The following is a 27,311-nucleotide window of genomic DNA, read 5'->3' as shown; positions in this document are numbered from 1 at the left end:
TGGAGGGCAGGAACTGGCTTTTATAAATCAGAGCACGCTCCACGGTTGTCACGTATTCTAAAATCAAAATGTTCCCCAATTCAGGCTTGTCTTTTAAACAGGTGGCGGAAGCTGAGCAGATTTGATAATGATTTTACTTACTGTTCAGATTTCAAGGTCTGGTGCTATTGTTTGGATAGTTACAGAGATCAGAGCAAATCCTAATGCCAGACTCACCTAGCCTGGGATCTCCCCAGAGTTCGGACATGTTCATGATGGGGTGGGCTTAGTTCAGGCTCATAGGCTTTCTATGAAGTGAGGTTTAGAGCCCTGTTCTTTTGCCAGTTCTGGGAAGAAACTGCGCAGAGGGGAGGCCTGTTCTGATACATACACATTGAAGAAGCAGAGAGTCTGAACAGGAAAATGCTTTGTTTCAGGGATGGGTCACCACAGGCTCATAAAAGAGTAAAAGCCAAACTTTTCCAAGCAAGACTAGATATGCCAAAATATCACAGGAGGAGCTGCTGGTGGAATAGTTCCAGCCCAGCTGGAAATATTGTAAATCACAGTAGAAAATCAAGAGTGATTCCAAAAACCTTCTTCCTTATCTTACTCCTAGTGGAATTGATTTCATGATTTGCAAAGCCAGGGAAGATGGACAGACTGAACTGGCATGATTGAGTATTCAGTGCTGTTCAGTATCTGGAAAATATTCAGACCTCCTTTGTGGTGCATGCTGTGTACCACAGAACCCAGGGGTGGCAGTCCTTGCCCTAGAATTTTTAAACAACAGGAACCAAATGCAGACCCATCCAGATGTCTTCAACAAGGGCTCATCCAGACCTACACTGAACACATACAGCTGATGGGCTTGAAAAATCCATTGCTTGTTTTATGTCAGTGTTGGGAGGAGTACATTATATTCATGAATATGCCTTCCTTTCCCACTCACAGCTTGTAGCCTAGAAAGGTCTTGAAGTAGGTCTGTCCTCTCCTCTGTACAGCATTGAGCTCAACAGGTCCCAGCCCTGTGATCAGGCCTTCCGAGTACTGCAGTCAAAAAAGTAGTTAATAAGGAACAGTGCTTAGATACTGTTACAAAGTAAAGGGTTAAAACTGAATTTGAAAATAAAGAGCGTTGGGTGGAGTAGAATAATCTATGTCTTTGTCATCATAACAGAAAAGCATTCTTTCAGTTTAAAATATCAGAGAAATATAATTCATCGTGTGTGAGTTCTTCAGTAAAGCCTTTCTTTCAAGTTTGCTGTATCTATTACAGGAGGGGACTCTCTGTACCAATTTATTTAGGGTTGGCTGTTGTTTTTGGAGGCCACTGTGTTCTTGCTTTGTCTTTTACCCTCTCCTACCTTCCCTGCTTTCCTTACATGTCACTTTGTGATCACAGGAGCCGGTGCTGATTTTGTCATGCTTGGAGGAATGTTTGCAGGCCATGACCAGTGTGCTGGAGAGATTATGGAAAAGAATGGCAAGAAGGTGAAGCTCTTCTATGGAATGAGCTCTGATACAGCCATGAAGAAGCATGCAGGAGGGGTTGCTGAATACAGGTATGAATTCCACACAGGAGCAATTGCAGTGAGCCAGCCATCCAGTAACTTCTGGAGCAGAATTGTGCAAAAGGCATCTGTTGGAAACAGGCCCATGCCTCTACTCCTGTTTAGGAAGCTGTTACCAACACTTACAGCAGCAGATCTGAGGGAGGCGTGACATCAAGGGGGAGATAGGGAGAAAGAGCTGGGGGTGGCTAGCTGAGAGCAACCATGTTCACTTGATTGCAGCCAGTGCAGTGTTGTCACTGCAGCACTAGCTGCATGGTCTGGGAAGTCATTACGTACTGTTCTGACTTACGGGTCTCTCAGGATATGTATGAATTAAATGCTGGAACATGGCACACCAGGCTGCAGTTTCTGGCCCTCTGCTTGTCTAGGTTGGGTGTCCTGTTGGTGGTGTATGGGTTCCCGGCTGGCCCACATGCTGTTTCTGTTGCTTCTATTTGCAAGAAGTGCATGCCTGGTGAACCGGTGAAGCTCAACTGGGTTTTCCCCAGTATGGAGTTGAGTCACAGCTGTAACACTAATGAGGGCCCCGGGACTCCAAAGCACTCTCAGTCACAGGCTGAGGAGGACTCCCTCCTGCGTTTGTTGGGCAGTCTTCTTCAGGAGCAGAATCCTGTGGTACAGATTTCCCACCCTTTTTTTGGGTAACAGAGCATCAGAGTAGCCTGAAATCATGAAACACATGGGACCTTGGGTTTTGAGCTAAAATCCTTAGCGGGGCGGGGGGAGGGGAAGGAAGAAAGCCTTTGCAAAGGAATCTCTTGTCCATTGCTATTTTACTCCAGATAGTGATAAGAATTTTGACTTTTTGAAAAAAGCGGATGACTCCAGAGAATCTCTGTGTCTTTTCTCTTATGAGTGGCAGGTATAGTCACTGCCATTTGACAACATGGTTCTTGCACACTTTGTTAGAGAATGTTCCCTGTCTCACAGTTCACACTGGTTTATTGAGCGGTCTCTTTTGATTCTCTTCCTCTGCTGGGGTAGGTTCAGGTTCTGGACCCATTTGGTAAACTGCTCTTTGTAAGGGTCTCAGAGTCAGTGACTTTACCTACTGTTCCAGACATTCAGGTCTGATGGGTTTTGTTGGTCCTATCTGCTATAACTACTCCAGCATGTGGGTTTTCACCAATGTGTCCAGCTGCTACCACAGAAAAGAGCTGCAGTGCTGTGAATTTGACAGTGCAGAATGTAAAGCAGAATGGGATCCACAAAATAAAATGGAATTCACACTTTGACACAGAGACATGCTGATAGGACCATGGCAATGTCAGACATCACACTAGATAGAAAGCAGCTTTGATCCCACCTTCTGTCTTCTATCTCGACATTGGCTCTTGTTGTGGTTTTTGTCTGACACTTCTGAAGAGTTATAATACACCATAGAAATGTGCACTAGGTCACCTAGCACTTTACAAAGTGGTAAGACACAGCCTACTTAAGAGCATTTATACCTGTCTCCTTTGGCTTAAGTGTCCCAAGCTGGTTATTATGAGCTCCTAGACTGCAATAATAATGGAAACTAAGGAAGGCTATTGGTAGACGTTGTGCAGGAGAGACCTGGAGATGAATGAAGCCATTAGCTTTCCTGGTCTGGCAGAAAACCCACGCCCATTAAAAGAAGAAACGTGAAAATGGGGAAACAGACAGCTTGTGGACTCTGCACTTATGAGATGGTCTGCGCCTACTAGTCAGTACTACTTTCTGAGGAAGACTTCTGAAGAGAAGAAAAGTAGTTGGACATAGGGATGAGAGATGAGAGTAAAGAGTTTTTCAAGGGCAAAAAAGCTTGTGATCAGTTTTGGCAAGTTCCAAGGGCATTTGTTTTTGCAGGAAAAAAAAATTTAGCAAATAAAAATACGCAGTGAATGCTGTAATTTGAGGAGAATATGTAAATCCTGGCATATTTTCAAGCCAGGATTTTTCTGCATCTAATAGGATGAGAAGGGGACAGGGGTACTTTTACCTTCTGCCTGAGGAGGACATACATGTCTTTTTTTAAGTGGAGTGTACCCTTCCTACTTTACCTGAGCCTATGTACTTCTTTCTGGGGCCCAGATCAGAAGCTAGTGAGCAATGTGCAAGGGATTTTTTTTCAGATCTCATATGGGGCTGCATCTGTACCTGTTAAAATCACTATTATCTGCAGGATAGCTGGCTACACTGAGGACAGCCAGTGGATTGCTCAGGGGAGCAGCCCATGCGACTGGCTTTCCAGCTGGTTGACCTGCAAGACTCTTGGCGCTGCAGGTTCAGTTTGGTTTTGCTTTCAAGCACAAATGTTTATTTGCAGAAGAAAGGTCTGCACAAGAGTCCTTCTGCATCTGAGACAAACTGAAATGCTGCACCAGAAAGATGTGCTGCATGCTTCTGAGCTTTGATCCACTCTGGGTTCATATGCCACTTCCCAGAAGCTGTGTAGAGTTCTGGGGCTTTTTTTGTCCCCCAGTGAATCTGCTCGTCATCAAAGCCTCTGAACAAATGGTCTGAGTGGACAGCACTAGTAATAGCTCATAATTTAAAAGTGGCAGCTGCCAGTTACACAGAGGTGCTGGCAGCCTTTTATCTGAACTACGATATCTCACTGTCCTTTGCTACCCTGTGCTTGTGTCAGCTGGAGTGTGGGAAAGACCTGATGCTGGTCAGGCATGTAGTTAATGAATGGCAGCTCCCTGAGAGGTCACAGAGCAGCCCAAGCGTGCTGTGTGGATCTCAGTGCAGCTGTAGTCATTTAAGGCCTGGCCACCACAGAGCTGGTGAAAGCTGCAGGAAAAGTTTGAGAAAGCTTGCTGTACCAGTGGGCCAAAGGACTAAGGCAGCTGTTAAATTCTGCTCCACCTAGTTAGGTGTGCGTGTGATGTGGCAATCAGATTTATCACCAGCAGGAGAATTAATTGACAGTGGTCCCCCTTAAAAATGAGATAAAGTGCAAGTTTAATGTTTTGTAGGAAGAAAGGGTGTACAGAAAGGCGCTGTATTTGGCTCAGTCTAGATATAGACCCTTTCAATCCCTTATGGGCAATGCTACACAAATTCTGCTTGATCCATTGCTGCGTTTTGATTTGCATCCTGATTTTAGAGTCCCCTGGGGATCGAGTTCTGAAACCTTCTCAACAACAAGGGAGCAGAACCGCAATCCAAAATTTGTAGTACCTGTTGAGATACTGCTTTTTTGTGCCACTAATAGGTAACACAGAAGGACTCCCCAGTCTACTGCTAGCTACAACAGCTCCAAGCATTAAATCTGTAAGCCTTGACTGTTAACTGTGAAGGAGCTGATTCTCATCTTGTTCACGTTGCAGCCTCGACTCTGAGCTGGCTGTCCATACCAGCTTTGGTCTTGGTCTTGCTTGGCCTGTCCCAGCATGATGAGTGTCACTGTGGTTTAAAAATAGTAACTGTTAGTTATCCAGCACTGTAAATGTGCTCTGCACTGAAAGGACGATTGGAAACAGGGCAAGGCTTTGCTTTGAATTACTCTTGTAGGAAAAGTTACAGGAAGTTTAGTCACTTAGTAGTTTAGCTTATGGCAAACTTGAACCAAAAGGGTTCTAACTCAGCATTTGAAATGCTGGATACCCCAAACAGGTCAAGTCAGTGGGGCTTCTTTATATGCATTTAAAAGGCCCAGCTTTACATCTCTATCAGTGACCCCAATAAGCTCTTTTGTCTTTAAAAGAGCCTGAGCACTCACAATGTTTTATTTAAGCAGTGGGGAGCTCAGTGTCGCAGCTCCTTGCAGAATCAGACTACTTGTCACTTAGCTTCATCTTCTCAAAATTACATATTTTGGCTGGAGAACCTGAACCTCCAGCAGTTAAATTAAAATTGACAGGTAAGGCGAGATGGCTGTAGCAGGGAATAAAAGTCGTGAGAGTAATTGTTTTTGTAATGAATATGTCAAGTTGATCCCATTTAATTTTGTATGAAATCTGTGTACCCGGTTTCATTACTTTTATGTCATTTATATGTTGGTTTATTTTTACATTTTTGCCTCCTTCCACGAGGAACATGGATCAGGCCTGGGAATTTCTGAAAGGCAATTATTAGGTTTCTTTTATGGGAGACAAGAAATAAGGCAAGCAGGAACAGAGCCTGCAGTATTGTTCAGTTAGAGCCAATTTGCTTTTGTTAACCCTTTTGAGATTTCACAGGTTTTGTGTGAATGCCGCGGTTCTGCTGTGGTCACTCAGCAATTCACAGCTGATATTAAGCTGGGTTTTAGCACTTTATACTAACTGTAGGGTGGAATTTGAGCCACAGAGACAGAATGGCACCTGCAGCTGGCTGCTACTTACTGTCTTACTGTGACCTGCCATTTCTTAAATGCCCCACTCATAAGGTTGCCCCATGCTGGGGCAGCTTGACCCCTTTGTCCTGACCCATGTTTTGCTGGGCTGAGAGAGCACCATCACCTGTGCTTCACCCCATCCAGCCTGCCAGGATCCCCGCCCACCGTGCGCATCCCTCCATGCCAGCAGCAGGCTTGAGCTGGCCAGGAGTTACAGGGTGGACTGCAGATTGGACCCCGTGTGAAAAGTCTAAAGCAAACAGTTCCCTCTTTCTATTCATCATTCAGTGGCTAGCGAGAGAAATAAATTCTCTGCTGAGAGCATCTGAGCACACCTTTCCCAGCTGTTGGGAGTCCCAATTGCTTCGTCTTCACCTTTCTTTGCTGAGAAAGGGTCAGTTTCGGGTCATAGCTGTGGGAGAGATGTCACAGCTGTCCTGCTGACTTGTGTATGCAGCACTCTGCCAAGTGTGCCGGCTTTTGTGACACCCCTTGTTACTAACTCTACCCCTTCCCCCGGGGGACCAGGGTATTGGGGTTAACATTAACACAGCCTGATTACATACTTACTCATCACAGACTTCCCTCTCTCATCCCTGCGGACAAGACTATGGAGGTTAATATGACAACAATCTGAGCACGTGCTTATTACAAACTCCACACTCTGTTTCTGCAAAACACATAACCAAGAAAGTCCCAACAGTTTGAACGTATACCCATTACAAACTCTACCCTTTGGCCCTGTGGACCTCTGTCTGGGTTAACATTGCCATAATCTGAATACTTGCTACAAATTTTAGGACTTGTCCCTTCAAACAAACAAACAAGAACATAATGGCAGTTCACTGTGCTTTAGCATAAAAGCATATAATTAAGATTGTACAAGCTAAAATTAACACCACTGTTGAAGGTACCAGTAAGGTCACGAGTTCAGTACCTGTAGGGCTTCATTTACATCCAAAATGGGGGTGGGGGGTGGTGAACAGTGTTCACATGCAGCAGCGTCCCCCCATTTGGGGAGTAAGATGACTCACCAAACAGCCTCGCTGTCTTGGAGCTTGCTCCACAGCCATAACATTACCTGAGCTCTGAGCTTTTTGCTGTGCTTGCAGTTGCTTAACTCACAGCTCTAGATTTCTGTCCCAGTTCCATCCTATACTCCTCCTTTTCCTTCTGGAACATCCGTTATTCCCAGCATGTAGAGTGGGAGTGTGGAGAATTATCAGCCCTTTTTGACACTTTTTTTCAAGGACGAACATAAAACTGGACTCTCGGCGTTTTTGTGGAGCTAATGTCACACCTCTCTTCCAGCATGCTTCCCCAAGTGTGGCATCTCTGGGTCACTCCTTGATCAACAGGACATCCCACCAGCTTATCGGCTGATACTAGAGGAGCAGTAGCAACTGTCTCGCTGTCAGAGCTTTGGGGCTGTGATGTTAAGTGTTCACCTCCAAACAGGCATGCCCTTTCTTTCTTGCACTATCCCTTAGACAACTTGTTTAAGGGAGAAGTAAATAAAGCCGCAGTTACAACAATGACAGATCCCAGCCGTGATTTCTGCCTCCATTTGGTAGGGGAGAAAGAGAGCAATCCCCTCTCCCTTACGCATTTCTTAGACCTCCTTCCCAAGGCCTGCCTCTCCAAAGGAGCTAGTGTGGTGTCCAAAGCTTTAAAGCGGAGTGAGATCAGTTGGTGACTGGGGAACTCCAGTGCAGGAGGAATTGCTGAGCAGGAGGCTGGAGAAAGCTGAAGGGGAAGGGGTGAAAGTTATTTGCCTGGATTCTTCCATCATGTAGCTATTCAGATGTGCTTTTGGGGACAGCGCAAACTGTGCTGGCATGCACCCGTCCTTCACAGTATACACAGCGCTGCAATTTTTTTTCTGGCCTTTTTGCCTGGCTCTGAACTGTGCTAGCTCACGTTTTAGCTTGAGAGGACAGCTCTGCAGCAGGCTTCCGTGACAGGTTTCTCGCTCCGTCTCTGTGGGCTCTGGAGAATCAATCTGGTAGGAGACAGCCAGAGCATTTCCATCTGCGTCTGGTCAGTGACATGGGACAGAGCCCAGGGGCTGTGAAGCCTCTGTAGAGCCATGCTGAGCGCTGCCTGCTGAGAACCAGCTCCAGCGTTTCTTTAAGTTGCTTGAGCCTGGCTGTTCCTTACACTTTAAAGCTTGCAGCTCTCAAGGTCAAATGTACCTTTCCATAAACCTGGAAGCTTCATTTGCTTGTAGGCAGATGGTGGAGGTGAGGAAGGGGCCCATCTGTAAATACACTCATGGCATACTGGGACGTCTACAAAATTTGTCTGCTTCTAGTTCACAGTATTGGTGGTGACCAGAGTTGAGGCGTTTCAGTGCTTGAGAGCACCAAGCAGCAACAGGCAAGCAAGCAATAAAGCTGGGGGAGTATTTGTAAACTGCAGCATGCAGAGTATTAAGCTCTACGTTGCTCCAGGAAACACACTATGATGTTTTGCATCTAGATGTAGATGCAATAACCGCTCTCTTCTCCAGGGCTTCAGAGGGCAGAACTGTGGAGGTACCGTACAGAGGGGACGTGGAACTCACCATCCTGGACATCCTCGGGGGGCTGCGCTCCACCTGCACCTACGTGGGAGCTGCCAAACTCAAGGAACTGAGCAGGAGAACAACGTTTATCCGGGTCACCCAGCAGCACAGCCAGGTCTTCTCTTAGCCCAGGACTGGGGGACTGGAGAGAGAGGGGTGGGGGAGAGGAGCAGGAAGGGCTGCTGTTTTGTTTTGCTTTCTCCTCCACATTGTGTTGGTGGCAAACTCTCCTCTCTCGGAGTGGCAGTGTCATAGCCAATGGAGGGGCTATGGCTGGCATTTGGAAGGGGAAGGTTGTGCTATTAACACAGTGCCATTGGTTCAAAATGCAATAGCCTCATCTTTTATTGTTGTGCCTATTTTATTTTTTAATCGACATTTCTTCATCCATTTTCCCCCCTCTGATAAATAGCTGCTGAAACCTCAATTAACAAAGAATTGGCTTGTACAGAGTTGGCTCTTGCGCCTGCGCACATACACACACATTCCTTAAGACTAACCTGTCAGCTACCACCACTTCTGGCGATGCACCCTCCAGAAATTGCAGGCTGGGAGAGAAAAAGACGGAAGGAATTGTGTGGCAAAATCAAAAATCAAAGTCTCCTCATCTTTGTTCTGACCAAAGAATAGACGTTTACGGCATGGCTGCCAGCCTGCAGAATGCCAGAGGTGGATGGTGCACGAGGCCTGGCTACTGGTGACTTCTTACGGTGATGATAAAAATGCCGGATCTCTTTCAGTTCACAGGCTTCAGAGAAGCTGGCATTGAATGTAGCAAACCTGTACTGTCCCCCTTGCCTCCATCTCGGGAGACAATGTCTCGGAGCTTGCCTGCTTTTTTGTGTGTGCAGTTACTGAATTACTTGCGTTCCTGCTTTTACCTGCTCTCTGTGAACAGATTTCTAAGACATTGAAACTCAGCAACAGTAACCCACCAAGGGGAGGTTTTTCTGCAGCCCTCCCTGTTCCCTTGCCTGTCCGTATCTATTTAGAAAAGACAAAAAAAAATGCTGCGACGTGCATTGTCTGTGGCCAGGTGAGTGAGGCCAGAGGGATCGAATTCACTTTTGGTTATCATCTGGTAGCACTCCTCTGCAGTCCTTGACACCACGAAAAGCAAAAGAGAGCTTTTGGCAGAACAGCCTGATTGCAAGACACTGGTAGGCTGAGATGGAGTTAAAGCATTTGCTCTAAAGGCAATAATGAATGGTTAAGACTCTGGGTAACACTTTAATAAAATGTAATGGCCCATTAATTAATTGATAAATCACAATGAAATTTCTTTGGAAATACACATTGCATCCACATGAATACCACAGTAGCTCGTTATGATAAATGATGTAAAAGTGAGCACCAATGAATTAATAATGCTTGGCCACTTACTTTAAAGTGCTGCTGAGATTGTAATACAGCTGATGGTACTTCAGTACTTCAGAGTCTTACTTTCCCCTCTTGTAGGTATCTATCTGTAGAAAGAGGCAGGCTTCCTTTGAAAAGCAAAAGAGTGATCTGTAGGAAGAGGAATAGCAAAGAGAAACTCTGGAATTAAACTCTCATGCTGGACTGCTCAAAAAGGCATGCACAAGGAGTGGTACAATTGACCACACTGAGGAGCACATCTAGGCCACAGGCTGATCCCTGCTGATTTTGAAGTGTGTTGTGCACATTTCAAAAAACACAGAATATCTTCTAAATAGCCTGATATTTTAAATGTCTTCCATTTAACATGTGGGACATAATTCTTAATTCGAGTGTGACCCCTTCCTCTGCTTTGGAGTTGAGTAAGGGCCTTAATGTGAGCGCAAGTTACGCTTGTGCTGGCTTTAAGGACTATTTGCCCTGTCCACATACCATAAAGGAACCCGAACGCAGAAGAGAAGCAGGCCCTGTGAATAAAGGATCTGATCTCTCTTCCCTCCAGCCTGAAAGCATCAGGTTAAGAAGATGCCAGGCGTCTTCACCACAGATCCTACCACAGGCCACCTATTGCCCTTACCTGCCCTAAGCCCAGAGCGTGGGCACTGTTATTACTCTGCATCAGTATGACTGTAGGAGGTCACCGCTCCTTTATTTACGGGATGCCAGGAGCAGGGGTGCAAAGGCAAACGAACACCTCCATGCAGAGCAGGGTTAGACCCTCACGTCGCAGGCCTGACCACAGGTGTCTCTCCACACTCGTGCCTTCATACGTGGGAAGTGCAGCAGTCTGCTGGTCTCACGCCTACTCTCGCTAGCGCTTTTCTACTTCTTTTAGCTACATTTCTAAATGGAATTTAAGAAATACATACACATATATAAAAAATATATATATATTTGTAAACATTTTTTTAAAAAGATCATACGCACACCGAACAGAGCAGCTTCATGACACGTCTTCAGAACAGTTTCTTTTCCAAAAGGCAGGCGCTGGGGACAAGGCGGGGGGGCTGCCTCTCCACTGGTGTGGCAAGCGTGGGGCTTCCCCCCCGGGCAGGCTGCACACTCACACAGCCAGCCCGGCCTGGGGCTGCGCTTCCCGTCCCCTTTCGCACATACCTCTGACGGACTGGTGACTAATAGGAAAGGATGGGGATGACAGGCTAATCTTAAGTTTGTTCCCAGAATTCTCCAGGCTGTGAATGACATTGACGCTAAGAATAGTTATTGATAAAGCTTTGAGTTAGGGTAGTTGGTTTTCTAAATAGCAGCTCTTACCATCATTACAATCAAGTATCTCAGCACTCACCACTGACACTGTGCATGTCCAGCTCTCAGATGAGCTGGAAAAACGGAAAAAAAGATGAGCTGGAGCCCTCTTTCAACAGCCAGTCCTGTGCTCTAGTAGTTGCCCGTATCCCCAGGTGCTGTGCCCTGCTCAAGCCCGCTGACACTCTCGTGAGGAATGGGGGGCAGAGAGGGAGCAGAGGGCGTGCTGTGTCTGGCAGGATGGTCCGAGCAGAGGCCACAGTATGGATAAATGCCACGTGCCATTTGTGGATCTACCTCACCTGCACATTTAACCGGGTTCTCTGTTACGTGGTGTCTTTCTGTGGGAAGTGTCATTCGTTAAGTGCTTAGTGTTGGGTGATTGTGCATAACCTGCTCGTATTTAACCCTACCACCCCCACCCCATCCCATCTAGAGGAACACTGTGAGTGTGATCAGTGTAGGCCATGGTCATACCTGCTTCCCCCAGCCAGGCAGCTGTTCAGCTGAGCGTCCAAGAGCAATGTTGAGCTTTGGCCCACTGGCTCCACAGTGATTGAGTTTAACATACCAAAGACCTACAAGCAGGGATGCTGAGAAGGGCAGCATCATTAAAGCAATCGCTGCTGAGCGTGTCCATCTCCAGCTTCTTGAAACACAAGGACACCTGAAACACCCCCTTCCTCTCCCAGCAGTATTCTGCAATTGCCTTGCTGCAGCGTGTTGGCAGGGCAGGCGGGCCCTCCTCCCCACGCAGCCTGGCTCCCCTGCGCGCTCCTTGGGGGGGAAGGCCGTGCCACCGCAGCAGCCTTGCTCGTGCCCGGGGGATTGCGTGGTGGCTGTTGGGGGGGTGCACGTGTAGACCTCCTCGTAGGCCTGAGCCCAGCCTGTTAGAGGAGAGGGCCTTGAGCCAGCATCATGCCAGATGCAAAACCAGCCACGCAGGTCTCCTTTCACAGGAGGAAAGAAGCGCACGCATCCAGGGGCCTCTGCTCATCCCCATCAGCCAAGGGCAGGGGCTCTGGCTGGGCTCTTCCCGCCGCTTTCTTCTCGCCTTAGGGCATGGGGAGGGGTGTTGAATGTAGGATGGGGCCACCCTGTAAATAATGAGGAGTTGTCAGCGGGGGCAGGAGGAGCCGCTGCTTATATTTGGAGAAGCTTTTCCCATACAAAGTGTGTCTGTGTGTTCCTTACGGCTTGTCAATAGCAGGGGGAGAAAGGATGATAAGCAAGAAACACAGCAGCAATTAGCCAATCCCACCGTGCTGGGACAGGGGGCTGTTGTTTCCCACTCACGGACACATTTGAGTTTGAAGCCTTTTCTGACCCAACCACTCCCTAGTTTATACCTGTTGAGCTCCCCTGTCTTGAACACGCTTGCTGCTACAGCTTTCTGCCCGTGTACGTACAGTGTCTGTCCATCGCTGCCTCCCACCCCTCCACCTGGGGGATGTTGCTTTTCAGTCGTTAGTATCGGTTTTATACCAAAAGAGTTGTTTGTTGGAGCCAGGAGGGCTTTGGCAACCAGTGCCAGGTTTGGCCTTGCTTGTGTAGAAGAGAGAAAGGAAAAAAAAAGCCAAGGCAGGAGAGGGCTGGGCCCTTCCCCAGGGGGTGGGAGCTGCCCGGGGGGGGGGCAGAGGGGCCGAAGCACGGCTGGGTTAGATGCTGGCACAGCTCTGCGACCCCAAACACAGCACAGACCACCCCCACGCAGCACGCGCTTCCTTCACTTGTGGTCATTCAGCTGTTTACGTGAGCCCTCCCCAGCATTTACCTGACACAGTCTTTACTGGCTGAAGTTTTTGTACGTACGTAAGTAACTCAGCATCCAAAACTCCTCAGTGTTGCCTGCGATAACTGTGAAGCGCTTCTGCATCACCAGCCAAAACGGGCCGATGAGCGCGAGATGTTCTCCTGCCCCACTCGGCCCAGCTGAGACGGCCACGGCGAGCGCTGCCTCCCCTCCTCTGTAGCCCCCGCGCGTGTGCGCGGCACCGCCATTTAAAGTGTTCAAAAGTTGTAAACGGAAAGTTTTTATGCAATAAAGAGCTTCACTCCGATGATACGGAGAGGGTTTTATGGCCGCGGATGGGTACGTGTGTGCTTCTGCCTCGTCGCGAATAAAAGCAACCGCTCTAAAATGCATTGCTGGGAGGGGGGGAATTAAATTGGGCAAATTGCTTCCCTAGGAAACGCTCTCGCATTCAGTTGTAACTCATAAAGACAAAACACGCGTTTGCAATTGGCACTGTTATTTTATTAGTACGAGTATACTGAAACAATAAACTTGTACTGGTATACAGACAATTTCTTTAAAACAATTTTGTTCAAATTTTGAATCAAACATTGTTTTATTATAATAATGAAATAATTTCTACCTAGAAAACCTGCAAGCACCATCAAAGAAAGGGACCATAAAATTCAATAAACAGACGCGAGTGTATCCTACAAATAGACACACCACCATTAGAAAATAGAATATGAATTCTTCCATTTTTTTTTTTAATATTTGTTTTAAAAAAGCTAGTGCAAGTACAATATTTTACACTGGAATTACAGAGAGTATGCACGCATATGGAAAAAAGTTCTCCTGTCACAATAAAAGCTCTTAACTATGTCTGTATGCACTTAAAATCTTCTCCTCTTTTCAATAAGGTGCAAAACGTTATTCCCTCCCTATTTCTCCTTTGTACTGGCCATGTCAGCTCAATTTCTCCCCAACACAAAGCTGCGATATCCCTTTTACTGGGCCTACACTAGGAACTACACTGGAAGTGTGATTTGCAACAACCCTCATTAGTAATACCAGACGATTTACGAAAAAAAAAAAAAGGGGGAAAAAAAAAAAAAAGGCCTTAAAAACTACTGCTGTAGAATGGCTAAACCTTGTCCCGGCACGGCCCTGCGCCAAGCAGCGCCGCTGGCTGCCGGGAGCGGTGACATAGCTAGTACAAAATGATTTTCAGTAGCTCACCCGAACTGAAAAAGGTTGGGAAATCCGCCCCCCCCCCCCACTCTTCCCCCACCCCACCCCCCTTTCGTAACACTGCGAAAAGAACAGTGCTCAACAAGTTAATATATTATTCCAACAACAAAAAAAAAAAAAAAAAAAAAAAGGAGAAAATACATACATTAGTGAGTTTCAACATCAGCTGACTTGTCCTGAAGAGTCGTATCTATGCCTTAAGAGATTAGTCACTTCGCTAAGAGGCCAGCCCCACCGCCCCGCAGAAGACACCGACCGAGTCACCCGCAGCCGCCCCGGGGCCCGTTGTTGCGTTGCCCTCAGCTACACAGATCCAGCCCCGACTGCCCGGGACAGGAGTCCTGCTCAGCGCCATTGAAGCGAGAGTAGGTGGGTCCTGCATTTTTAAAGCAAAGGCCGGGGGGAAGCCCCTCGCCGGCCGGCGTGAAGGGGCAGAGCGGCGCTGCCCAGGGAGCCGGCGGTCCCACACCGGCTCCACGCCGGCCAAGGAGCTGGGCCCTGAAGTTCCTGCTGGTCAGCAATCCCATAGTACAGCCACGACAGCTTCAACGAGTGACTAACCCTCGCTGCAAACACCACTTCCAATGCACACCTACTGCGTGGTCGAGGGAAAGGGCACAGGAGCTTTGACCGCTCAAAACAGAAATGAACAACAAAAAAAAAGAAACAACCTTGGATGAAGCCTCCATAAAATCCTCAGTGGAAGACTTGAGTCCTTTCAGCTAACGACAAGAAAAAAACTACAGACACCTTAGAGACTGTTATTGTATAAATACTACCTGTTGGCTGAATGCACTTCATTGTAACGCAACCGGGGCCGGTTTTCTGAGTGCCCAGGGGACGCTTGGGCAGGGCGAGTATTTCTGCCCCGAGTGCCTGCGGGAGCCGAAGTGTGGGTCACCGCCGGGGAGGGGGACGGGAGCAGCCTGGAAACCTCCCCCGCTCCCTCTGCCGCCGGCTCCCAGCCACCCAGCTCTATCTTTGGACAGGAAAAGGACCCTCTCCTCAGAAATTGCCTCGGGATCCTCTCCTTTTGGCTTCTGAAAAACACCGGTCTCGCCATCGGTCAAGACCATCACTGGAAACATAGTCGGTGTGAGGGGCTGCTTCCCGGCAGCTCGGGCAGCAGAGGTGGGGGAGAGGGGGCTGGAAGGCCGGGTGGCCTCAGGTTATCGCTCTGCTGCTAGCCCTGGGCTAGGATCCCTTGTTAAAAGCACTTCTTGCTCAGGGTTATACTCTTTGGGTTTCATCTGGAACAGGAAGTGCTGAAAAAACATGGAACAGCATCCCAGAAAGAGTAGGGGGGGAAAAAAAGGGGGGACCAAAAGGCTTCAGGCAGGGAATGAGCAGCCCGGGGCTGCTGCCGCCCTGCCCGGCACCAACACCGTCCCCGACACCGACGCCTGCCGAGGGCACGGCCGAGGCCTCCCTCAAAACCGGCTGCCAAGAGCCCCCTCGGCGCAGGCAGGAGAGACTTAAAGCCAAAACAGAGCTGGAGAGCGAGACTCTGGTTTTGCAGAGTAGCCACCCTTTGAAGTGCCCGGTAGCTGCACTGGAGAATTGCTGCTCCAAGGTATGTTTTCAGCACAGGAATAAACAGTTGTGTGAAGCATGACTCCATTCCCCAGAAATGGGACCCACGTAATACGAACAGAAAATTAAGCACAGTTGTTCTTTAAGAGCCTTTTTAAGTAATAATTCTTCCTGGCCAAAGCCAATACAAATCAGATCATCTAGACATGACATTTTCTATATACAAAAAACATGTAACTTTCAACCTTTCTCTGCTTTTGTATTTAAAAACTTTTTTTTTTTTTTTACAAACAAGGTATGAAACTCACTGTTCAAACAGAGCCATCTCTTTTTCAAACACTGAATGAATCATTCCAACATTCATTTTTCTTTTGTGCAATTTTTTTTTAAAACATTACCTGTACTCCTCAATGTGAGTGCTTCAAAAAAAGTTTCTATTTTTAATAAGCTTCTCAAATTAGGTTTACATCAAAAAATATTCCCACAAGGTATAGTGCTACAAGAAAAGATCCTATCAGTAAAGGTAACACATCTGAAGCGAGGTCGTCTATGTAAAAGAAATTGAACTCTGGAGTAGAGGTGTGCAACGCGTTTGGAATTTCCCTATGGACACAAAGCAAGGCTGCCCTCAGGACAGGGAATCAAGTGGGCACGTAGGCATACGCGTTAAAAAAAAAAAATAAGTCACACGTATTTATTTGTGTGCAGACAGACACGTCTGTCTGGGGTGCTGTGTGTGCACGTACGCGCAGCCGCATCAACGAATTCTCACTTTGCTAGGTACTTCAGGAGTTGGGGGGGGTGGGAGGGTTGGATCAACCAGAGGAAAGGCAATTCCTGCCTGCGCTCTGGTGCCGCGGTCATTCCCCTTCGCTTTTCACATCAGCACCGGCCAGAGCCCAGAGCGGACCCTGCTGTTACCTGTGATGATGGGGAGGGAAGAAATGGCGTTCCTGGGACAGCAGAAGTGTTTCAACGGGTCAGATCCCCCCTCCCCGCCTGCCCGGCACTCCTGCACTGGCGAACCTGGGCGAACCCCGACGTTTTTGCAGCCGCCTGATTAAGGTCGGGACCTGGCCCTGACTGAACCGAGCTTCAGTTCCACAAAGATTTATCCACGTGCGTGGCAGCCAGCTCCCGGGCAGCCCTCGCCGGCCAGCCCGCGCCTGCCCTGAGCACGTGCATACGCCTCTGCACAACTGGGTCCCCGGACACGCAGAGCGCTGCGCCAAGAGCCCCCCTCGTTGAAATAACACTCTTAGTGTTTAAAAATACTGCGGATTCGCTCTCCTTGATACAGGCTTTTTTTTTTTTTTTTTTTTGGTATTATCATAATTTCACCGTTTCCTTTTTCCTATTGGCAACACACTTTAAAGTAAAAGAAGTCTCTGCAGAGGGTGAATCTTCACGATAACCAGCTACAGTTCGCGCTGAGCCTGCTGCTTTTGTATTGCAATCTAAGTGAGATCTACAAAGTTTAAACCATGAGATGCAGGAAATCCAAACTCGTCTGTAACATTGTACATCCCTACTCCGGAGCAGTAAAAGTGCTGCTTCTGGTCACATCAGTGTACCACACATATGCCAGCCCCATCCCTGAGTAAAAGGTGTGAAAGGTTTCTAAATGTTCCTTGATTTAAGGGAAAACGAGAGTAGTGATGTCACTTCCCCACGCTGAGAAAATGACGGGAACGACAGGTCGAACGAAGCGACAGCGGGACGAAGGAATTAAAGGAATAAAAAAAGGGACGCGCGTGTGTGTGTGTGTGTGTGTGTGTGTGTCCTCCCCCCCTCCCCCCGAGGTTCTGCGTCTTTGAGGGAAAGCGAGCCCAAGGGCAACGCACGAAATGGTAAAAATGGGTCAACAGCGACTCCGATTTGGGTCTCGACCAGAGGACTCGAGGTAAGTGACATCAAACTCAAATTCCCCGTGATGTGGCCCAGACAAACTGAAACAATGCCTAAGTTAAACACTATAAGGAACAGTCATTTTATATATATAGATATATAGATAGATTAGATAGATAGATAGATAAGATAGACAGATAGATAGATAGATTATTTTTTCTTTTTTAGAAATCCCTATAAAGAGGTTCTTGTTTTGTTTTTCTTTGCCCTGACTAATTTCTCGGTGATTGTATGCGTTTCGTTGTAAACCAAACAGGCCTGCTACAAAAAGAAAGGAAGGGGAAAAAAAAAAAAAAAAGAAAAAAAGAAAGAAAAGAAAAAAAAAAGAAAAAGAAAACTACCGTCAGTTACTATTGCAAAGCGGACGCCGCGCAGAAGCAGCGGCTGAACCTCCTCCATCGGCATCTCTGCGCCCGCCAGTGGCATTTTTTCGCGTGCGCCCCGGGGATTGATGGCACATGCCGGGCGTGGGGGACTCACCGCCACGGGATGCTTGGTGCCGGGGGGGGAGAGGAAAAACCCCCTCCTTTCCGAAGGACTTGGTCCCCAGGGGGGCTTTTCTCTCCCCGGTAGGAGCCAGGTCTCGTCTGCGTGCCGTCCAGGCGGAGGGCGGCACTCGGCCGTACGGCCGAGTGCCGCCCTCCGCCTGGACGGCACGCAGACATTAATAAACCTTTATTTTTTTAATCTTTTTTTTTTTTCTTTTTTTTTTCTCTTCCTGGATCTTATTTTAACATCAAATACAAAAAGAGTTGGTGTTTCCTGGGGCAAGGGATGCTTGAACTTTACTATGGTTTGTTTCTGTTCGGGTTTTTTTTGTTTTTGTTTTTTTTTTTTTTGTTGTTTTGGGGCGGGGGGAGGATAGGGAGGGAGTTATTAACGGGGGGTGGTGGTGGTGGAAATAATAAAAAAAAAAGGGTAGAAAGAAAGAAACTATTCAAAAAAAGAAGAAAAGCAGGGGAAATCGGAAGTGGGTATGAGATCTAGCGAACACCGCACGGGTGAGTCTAAGTTGGCACGTAAAGTATTGCACATCCTACAAAAGCCAAAGCATGGAAAGGGACAATTGTTTGGAAAGAACCAGTTATTTCAGAATTCCTCAGTCTGAAATACAAGCACAGAACTAATACATTCCTATTGCTCCAAACGTATTTTTTTATTATTATTATTTTTTATTTTTTTTTTTTTAGTGTTAGTTGAATAGATCCAGTCAGTTTAATAGCCCCTGCTTCCTTATTAACCACGAATGCGTACGCGTATGGTTTTACTTGAGATTTTTTTTTTTTTTTTCCCGAGTATGCGTGAAGTACGGAAATAGTGGTACGACTGCGAACTAAAATCTGTAATTCTTTCTATTCCTTTACCATCAAAGCTTAAAAACAAAACAGGAAACAAAACGAAAACAATAAATTGCAAGTGCCCTGAGCAGAGTATATGGAAGATTAAGCAACTTCTCTGAGCAGAAATATTAACAAATAAGCACTAACTAAGCAGTGTGACTGTGAGAAGAAACCCACTCAGCTATTTGGTAGCCCGCCGAGAGGTTAATAAAAATTCAAGGAAATTCAAGAGAAGTTTCAAGCTATTTTAAACGTATTTCAACTTTTTGGTGCACCCCAGAATACGGTATAAAAACAATTAGTTCTGGTGTGAGCTAAATTTCAAGTAACAAATAACAGAGTCAACGCTGGGGTTCGGGGTTAACATTTCTTCTCTTAAATAAAAGCACTGTATTTTATGGGAGAGGGACAACGAGACTGTAAAGAGATTCGTTCGCTTTAGGTTAACCGCGCTTTCTAACGGCGGACTTATTTTTATTTCCTTTTCTCCCGCGCAAGTACAGCTTCTTCGAAACTACCTGAAGGATGCGAACGCGCCAAACCCAAACCAGCGACACGGGACGCTTGCTCACGTAGGGGCCGAGCGCCATCCCACCGAAATCGGCCGGGACCTCTCTGGCGGCAGCGACAGGCTTTAGCGCTCAGCCCCCACGTCCTTGGTACTGCCACCTCCCCGAGGCTGGCGCGGGAGGCTGGGTGCACAGCACCTCAAACGATCCGGCCCTACCTGGGGAAAGAAAAAGACCGAAACGGCGTGAATCCCCCTCTCCCTCCCCTTTCCCCCCCCATCCTACTTGGTTTGTACCAAACTCTGGAAATCTCGCCTTTCCAATGGAAAAAAAACCCCGATGCAATTAAAATAACAAATAATAATAATAATAAAATAACAATAGGTTTGTTTTCAAAACAAACAAAACACCTTGCTTACGTACAGAAATGTTTCTTGTGGAAAACTCTCTCAGCAAGTCTGAAGAAAAATTCTCAGAGCTGTCCCGGTAGGACCTGGTTCTGTGTGGCAGATATGGTAGAAAGACCAAAAATGAACTCCGAAAGGAACGTAACCCTATGAAATGGCCTAGAGCGTAGGCAGGTTAGTGAGTAATTGCTACATTTGTTTATGCTCTTTCAGACCCCCCCAACCCACAACATTATTAGGTAAAAACTGCAGGAATACCACACAAATGATAAACTCAAGATGTGCAAATTGCAAGATTCTTTAAAGTCCATCTTTTTCAAAAACACTGGACAATGATTTTTTTTTTTCCTCTTTCCTTTTTCCTTTCTCTTATTTTTTTTTTTATTATCTGTCAGCTCGCATATGCCTTTAACTCTTTCTCAAGCATTAAAGTTTAAAAAGTGCCTCCTATTAAGTAGTCCTTTGTGGACAATGACTGTCACATACTAGTTCAATAATTCACATTCATCCCTTTGAAACCACATTAAAACTTTCATCATCTTGCCTGTGAGAAAACTTTACATAGTTGCATGTAGTTACAGTGTTGAAGAGATTTGTTTGTTTGTTTGTTTGTTTGTTGTTGTTGCTTTCCGAGCAGATTAAAGTGAGATACAGTACGTACTGAGTGTTAGACCAGGATGCTCAGCAATAAAGTGTGAACAGCATTTTAAGTGCTTAAAGACATTCTAGGTTCATCTTCAACAGCGGATTCCCGTGTCACACCGAAATTTGAGAAAAGTGGCACCAGTTGTCCATAATCATGAACTAAAAACAGTACTAGAGTTAAAGACAAAGATTTGCAACCTATAACTGCAAACAATGGATGCCTGTGATCTCAAAGGGGCAGTATGCGTTTACCTTGTGGAAGCAAATGTCAATGGCGTAACCCGGTCGATTTGTCTAACACTGCACAGAAACAGGAGTGAGCCCGAGCCAGGCGCATCCGCGGAGCTGGAGGCCTCCACACTCAACGCACACCCACGCACACCCACGCCACACGCACGCACCCACCCACCCCACCGCCACGAAGGGAGGAAAAACCTTGCAGGGCGACCAGTGCAAGAGTCCGTACAGCCTCCCCACCTGCTGGCTCCGGGCAATGGAACTGCACTAGCAAGCAGAAAAGGAAATGTTGGTGTGGCAGTTGCTTTAGGAATAAAAATCAGTGCAGTCAGACCCCATGGGGGGAAAAAATATATATATACATATACACACACACAAATATATATATATATATACACATACATATATATATATATATATATATATACTGTAGAGCCTTGAGTAAGAGTTGGCTTGTTGTTGAAAACGTCAGAGACTGTCCGATCCTTCTCAATATCACCCATGGGTTGTGTCCTCAGCATCTACCTGGGGTGAGGAAACCTCTTCACCAACCCGCCGCTGAGCCGCAGTCCCTCCTCGGGACCGGCGTGCACACACACACACGCGCACACACACGCACGCGCACACACACGCACCCCACGTGTGACACACACCTCTGCTACAGTTCCCTTCTCCTCACCTCCCCCCCAAAAAAACTAGAAGAGGAACCAAAACAACAAAACAAAACCAAAAAAACACGACGACGAAAAGAAAACAAAAAAAAAAAAAATCACAGCTGGACCCTGTCCTACACGAGGTGTTAGAAAACAGGAGCCATGACAACACATTCATTTCCACTAAGGGTGTGTGAAGCAGGTACTGCCCCTTCCGTAGCTCTCGATAAACCTAGTCACTGACAAACACTTGTGGAAAAACATATGCACCAGTCTCCTGCATAATACCAGCTGCAACTATAACAACAAGGTTATAACATAAACCTAAAATAAGATGATAACATGTAAATACTGGGTTATTTAGTCTACAGTACAGTAATCTGGATAAAAATGACAAGGGATAGCCTAATTTCCTTTCCCCAAACAACTTTTACTTTCCTACGTTGGATCGACCTTCAATGCAAATCTTAACCTCCTGAGGAATAAAAGAAGGCTTGGGAAGAGTCAAAGGTGGCTCCTCTTCTGATTTCTCTAGTTTTCGTGTTTCGGGGGCTGACCACCTCCTCTTCCTCGTTGCTGGGGGCTTGCTGGGTTCTGTTTTGGTGAGCAAAGGTGCTGCAGGCAATCCTATTTTGTCCGGAAACTTCAGTTCACCGTTCTCAGCTAACATCTGTGCGCTTCCCTGATTAATCCCGTTTTCCTGCTCCGCATACCTGTGTCTACTTCCAGCTAGACTGTCATTCTTTGAATGCTTCAGCAAGATACTAGCTGAGTCCATGGGCTGGCCCTTTTTAATAGAGCCGTTCTTCAGGTTCTTGAGCGTGAGCGATATGCAGACGTCCCCCACCGAGAGTTTGGAGCATGGCAAATCAAAGAGCTGGCTGGTTCTCTCGGGGCAGCAGGATGACCAGCCTTGTCCAAATACAAAAAAAGGGTATTCTACCAAGACTTCCACGCTGACCTGCAGAAAGAGAGGGGACAACAGAGAGAGAGACAGAGGGAGAGAGAGGGGAGAGCGTGAGATCACCCGTGTGCCCTCACGCACGTGCACGGCAGGCAGCGCTTGCCGCGGGGGAGAGGGATGAAGCTGAAATTCCAAACGTGATGTTCACTTTCTGCAAAATCACTACATCAGCCACCAAACTTCACGCCTGTCCTTGTCACATGGGTGTGAGTGGTTTCTCTGAGCTCAGCATTTCTCAGCACAAGACCTCAGCGGGAATCAAGCTTTACCTTTACCCAGCCGCTCAGAGAAGCGTAAGAGGCATTTGGCAAACTGGCAAACTCCGATCCCCACCATCCCCTTGTGGTACCTAGAGCCTGTCATCCACATCTAAAGACACTTTCCGACCAGAGAACGGCTCAAGGGAAGCTCTCAGTTCTGACACACAATTTCCTAAATGACTACAGGAATGTCATCCTCACCTCTGCGCAAACAAGCGTATACTTACCAGCGTGAAATGGCTGAAGGCACGCTGATTTCCCAGGGGAAGGCCCTGAGTACGTACGGATTTGTAGCCGTAAAAGCAGCGAGCGCGAACCTGCCTTCCCCCAGCAATCCCGTTACCAGTACAGTTTCTTCCCTTCTCACACCTGCTCTCCCACTCTGCAGTTCAGTTTGCCTCCTGTACTCCCACCACAGGGAGAGGATCATCTGTCCTCCTCCTCCTGCAGTTCCTGCACTGTGTCTCCTTTTCTGCACTGTGTCCCCTTTTCCCCCGACTTCTCCCTGCTTTAAAAACACATCTGGTTATGAATCCTATCTAACCATCTTTCAGAGAGCTGCCACAGCCAGGAGAACAGAGCAGCAGCAGGTGCCCACTGCTCCTTGACCTTGCAAATCCTGGGCCTGGAGGTCCCAACACGATGAAGCACCTCAACACCCGCTTATCTCTGCGCATGTCAGCAGTCCAGTGCTCACTGGGCGGTGCTGCATCTGCAGGCTCAAACGCTTGATGCGGGCTCATGCGATTCACAACCCAGGAAATTCTGAGTAACGCTCTTTAAAAATTTGGCAGGTGTTTTTAACTTGCTGTGCGTGTAACACCAATGAGAAGTGCAACTCCAAGAGGATGGCTTACACTCAAGTCAGACATCCACTGCTCTGCTCCCAAGGTCCCCACGTCCTCTGGAGCTCTTCTCAGGCATGGGGGGCAGGATCCTGCTCTGATGGTGTAACCCCTGTTCGGTAGGGGCTCAAGGGCAGGAGAAGACCTGAATACATGTGCTCAACTCATTACTGAGCCATTCAGCAGGCACGGAGCATACCAGCTGCCTGGAGAGCCTTCCCTCCCTGGGAACAGGGACTCACTTGAAAGGAACATCACAGTAGGCTTGAGAAATCACCTCTCACCTTTGGGAGTGAGTAACGCTGTCATACCAAGCATGGCTTTGCATTGTTAAAAATACATTTCAACATTAAGGAATAGAAGCAGTTTGAGACGCACATTGCACTCAAACATGTTTGTCCATAATATTGAACGTGAACCGTAGGATGAAGTTGCATGGCCTGCCTCACAGAAGAGGTTGGACACAACAACAGTACAGCACCCAGCAGCCCTGCTGTTTCCCTGCTAGCACTCCTCACCTTCAGAGGCCACCCTCCCTGCAAGCGGGGCCCAAGGAAGCTCCCCTCACACCCCACCAGCTCCACATCCCTTTTGGGCAGGAAGACTTGATCAGGGACGCCTCACAGTTCAGAGAAGCTCCAGAACCAGGAAACTGAAGATTCACATCAGATGTTGACTGTACCTCTGACTGATTAAGCCCACGACATCCACCAGCAGTCAACTGCAGTGAAAAAAAAACTTATAAAGTCTATAAATATATGCTATGTACTTCTGCAACTAGGCCAACAAATAACACTGCATATATTAACCTGCCACTCCACCTGCACAACACAGTCAGTTACCGTACAAGGAATTTCAAAAGGACTAGTTTAGAGGCAAAAGATACCCCCCACTACAGCAATTTCTGTCATATTAAAACTCTTCTGACCAGAACTGTCTGCCAACAGTCAACTACACACATGGCAAGAGTGGAAAGGGACCTCACTCTAGGCCTGGTTTATGCTCTGACCTACGGAGTCGGTGGGGCAAGGTAACAACGAAAGTCCCATCCCTCCATGTCGTTGGATAGAAACACTCCAGCACCAAGATCTGCAGAAAAATTTGCCCAGAGTTTGAGATCCTATTCCATACATGCGCATCTCAGTAAGGGGTCTGACCGGGAGAAGTGGTGAATATCCAGTATCTCCCATGGACTTAAATGGAAACTGCTGTCTACACAGAGCTATAGGCTTGTCTCCAGGCATGGATCATCTGGCAGACACAGCTTTCTCCTTTATAGTGATATGTCTCTCCTCTTCCTTCCTCCTTCCTGCATGCTGTATTTTTTTTCTTTCTTTTTATACTTTCCATCCTTGTCAAAAGCTATTTGGATCTGTGGGAACGCTACATGCTTGTGTGCATCATCCTCACCGACACAGGAGTTCCTCTTGATGTGAACACGCTTCCATCACGTTATACTTTTTTTTTTTTTTTAACCTGGCATCCAAAAAACTTGCCTGAACTGTCAGTCACTGAAACAAATCCCAGAACTGGTGGTGGTGATCATGAATAACACTGAATAATAAAGATGGTGAAATGCCGGAATTTCCACAATCCAGTCACAGTGTGCATGTACCACTATTTTCCTCAGGGATTATCAAGCCCTATTTTAGCTGGCCACTTCTGCATTCAGCTAACTTGGGATTTAAGGTAACCATTCTCCACAAGCAACAGTAGTCAAAGACCTTTTAAGTGTGAACGGTCAGTAAAAACACCCCCACGTAACTTTCTTCCGACCACTTCAATAAAACACAAGAAATTAATTTTAAAAGCTCCCTCCCCCAATATCTTGCCATAATTATTGTAGGAGAAAAAGAAATTTAGAACTTGTTTTCCAACTACTAAGACGATAAAGCAAGAAACCAAAATGTTGGTCCTCTTCACGCACACCAAGGCTCCACTGCAATTTACATTTATATTTCTCAATTTAAGACTGACTAGTGAGAACACCCAAAACTCTTCAGTGCAGCCTCTGAGTATCTGCAATTTTCTGTAAACCTTTATAATTTTATTTCTCAGCCAAACTCGGCAGGTAAGACAGGCAATTCAGACTGCTCAGGAAACCCTGGCTGGAGCTGAAACACGGATGACAGGTGCTGGAAGATCTGATGCCCAGGAAATACCCTTCCCATCGTTCAGAAGCACAGCAACTGTAGTCTTGGGGCTCGCTGCTGCAACCAACATAACAAGCACTAAAACAAACGGTGCCAAATAAAAGTGGCTTTTGTGAACTGTATTTTAATAAATGCAAACGTACATTTTCCAATTAAGCATTTTTCTCCCTGATATTATTAAAATGTGATGAAACTAGGAGTGGCAGGTTGGAAACAAAGAGAAGGAAGGGGTTCTGGAAACAATGTGCAATTAAGCGGTGGAGCTCTCTGCTGAAGGCCTTGCTGCGGGTGCTGAGAGACTCCTCAGGTCCAAAAAACAGCTGGGCGGATTCATGGAATAGAAGCTCTCCCTCTCGCAGAGAGAAGTCTCTACAGTGCCGCGCTGCCACACGACCTCCCCTACTCGGAGACTTTGGGACTCCTGATGTTCCCACCACCCCGAGCAACATCTGCCTTCAGGTGTTCAGATTTATAGGGCAGCACCCTGTGCCACAATGACTACCTGGTACATCATGTGGTCTGGGTGGGCATCCCCCCAGGGCTGCATCTAGCCCAGCTTCAGTACACCATTATCACTCACCCATGGCTTGAAGGTGAGGGGTTACTGCTCTGCACAGCTACGTCATCCCACCATTTCTCAAGAAAAGCCACCTCTGTCCACCAGACCGCTGGCTGCCGAGTTTATCACATGAGCCCTTATCTGCAGCACCCCCAGAGTTCAGCAACACGCATCCAAAGACAGACCACAGCTGCCCCCATTGCTCGGAGGAAAAAGGACTTACTGCCCCCGTGACCAGGGGACACAGAGATCACGTGAGGGGAAGGCTGGGAGAGATCTCCATCTACAGCAGTGAACTGAGTCAACATCTCTCTTTCTGTGTCTGCTATGGTGCCAAAAATAATGAAAAGGAGAGCGCATTAAAAAAAAAAGTAACTGGTTTGTGTGCGTGCAGAGATAAAAGGGGAAAACTGAACTAGACAATGGTCTAAAAAAATACACACTAAACTAAACTAGTTTGGGCTACTAACTAGATCCATTGACCTTTTCCATCTCTAGTGTCTATGATTCTGTTTTTTAAAAACACGAAAATGAAGAACTTTATGTTCATCTTTTCTTTTTAAGCTATACTTTAAGAATTATTAGGAACTGAAATGCAGGGATGAAAGCAAGCATTTCACAGAACTTATTTTGCATCTCCTGTGTGTCTTGACCTTAACATCAATGGAGGTGAATTACTGGATTCCACTTGTTCCTGGCAGCAAAGGAAAGGACAGGTAATAACGATGAAAGCGTTATTATAAGAGTAATAGGTGGAATTGCAAAGAGACGCAGATCCGTAGGTCTTTTAGGTAACCTGAATGCAGAGGAGTAACAGCTGGACCTGGGTTCTGGTCCAGTTGTCACTTACTTGACTTCCTAATGCTGCGAAATGGAAATCTAGCATCCCTCTAGGGCTAAGGCCAGTTATTTCACTGCAAAGGCACGTAGCTTTAAGTGGGTTAATTTTCCTCTAGGTTTCCATACCTAGAAGAGGATTGGATTTGCCAGGTGACTGGAAGACGGGAGAGGGAGGATGACCTCTTTCTGAGTAAGTGCTGTGCTAGGGAGGGGCTGCTGCGGGCTTGCGGTGACACGATACAACAGCAGCTGCATGGTGCCTCCCTATTTACATTACAGTTGTATATGCTCAGCTAAAAATAATCTCCTACCTCTGTCCCTCAATTGGTGAGAAAACTAGCTAACGTTTGCACAGAGTCGGAAAATACAAATTCATC

The 27,311-nt window shown here is 46.9% G+C and overlaps 2 protein-coding genes across 23 annotated transcripts in view; one reads left to right on the top strand and one right to left on the bottom strand.

Annotated features, from left to right (window-relative positions):
- GMPR (guanosine monophosphate reductase) overlaps positions 1-13,729 on the top strand; it is a 43,050-nt gene extending 29,321 nt beyond the window's left edge. Inside the window, exons 8-9 of the mRNA XM_054191605.1 lie at positions 1,385-1,544; positions 8,357-13,729. Coding sequence (XP_054047580.1) covers positions 1,385-1,544; positions 8,357-8,537 — 341 coding nt within the window. The 3' untranslated portion in view covers positions 8,538-13,729. The remainder of the gene's footprint in view (positions 1-1,384; positions 1,545-8,356) is intronic.
- A 4,456-nt stretch (positions 13,730-18,185) lies between these two features.
- ATXN1 (ataxin 1) overlaps positions 18,186-27,311 on the bottom strand; it is a 372,412-nt gene continuing 363,286 nt past the window's right edge. For 21 of the 22 annotated variants that reach the window (XM_054193108.1, XM_054193098.1, XM_054193104.1 and 18 more), the window contains one exon: positions 19,662-22,274. In XM_054193108.1, the coding sequence (XP_054049083.1) occupies positions 21,744-22,274 (531 nt within the window). In that variant the 3' untranslated portion in view covers positions 19,662-21,743. Of the gene's footprint in view, positions 19,590-19,661; positions 22,275-27,311 lie in introns of those variants that run through there. The other variant, XR_008465091.1, reaches the window with a different exon arrangement.

Source organism: Rissa tridactyla, chromosome 2 (genome assembly GCF_028500815.1).
Source record: "Rissa tridactyla isolate bRisTri1 chromosome 2, bRisTri1.patW.cur.20221130, whole genome shotgun sequence".
Classification (NCBI taxonomy): domain Eukaryota; kingdom Metazoa; phylum Chordata; class Aves; order Charadriiformes; family Laridae; genus Rissa; species Rissa tridactyla.
The sequence above is the reverse complement of the archived record's forward strand: the minus strand, read 5'-3'. Positions and strand labels throughout refer to the sequence as shown.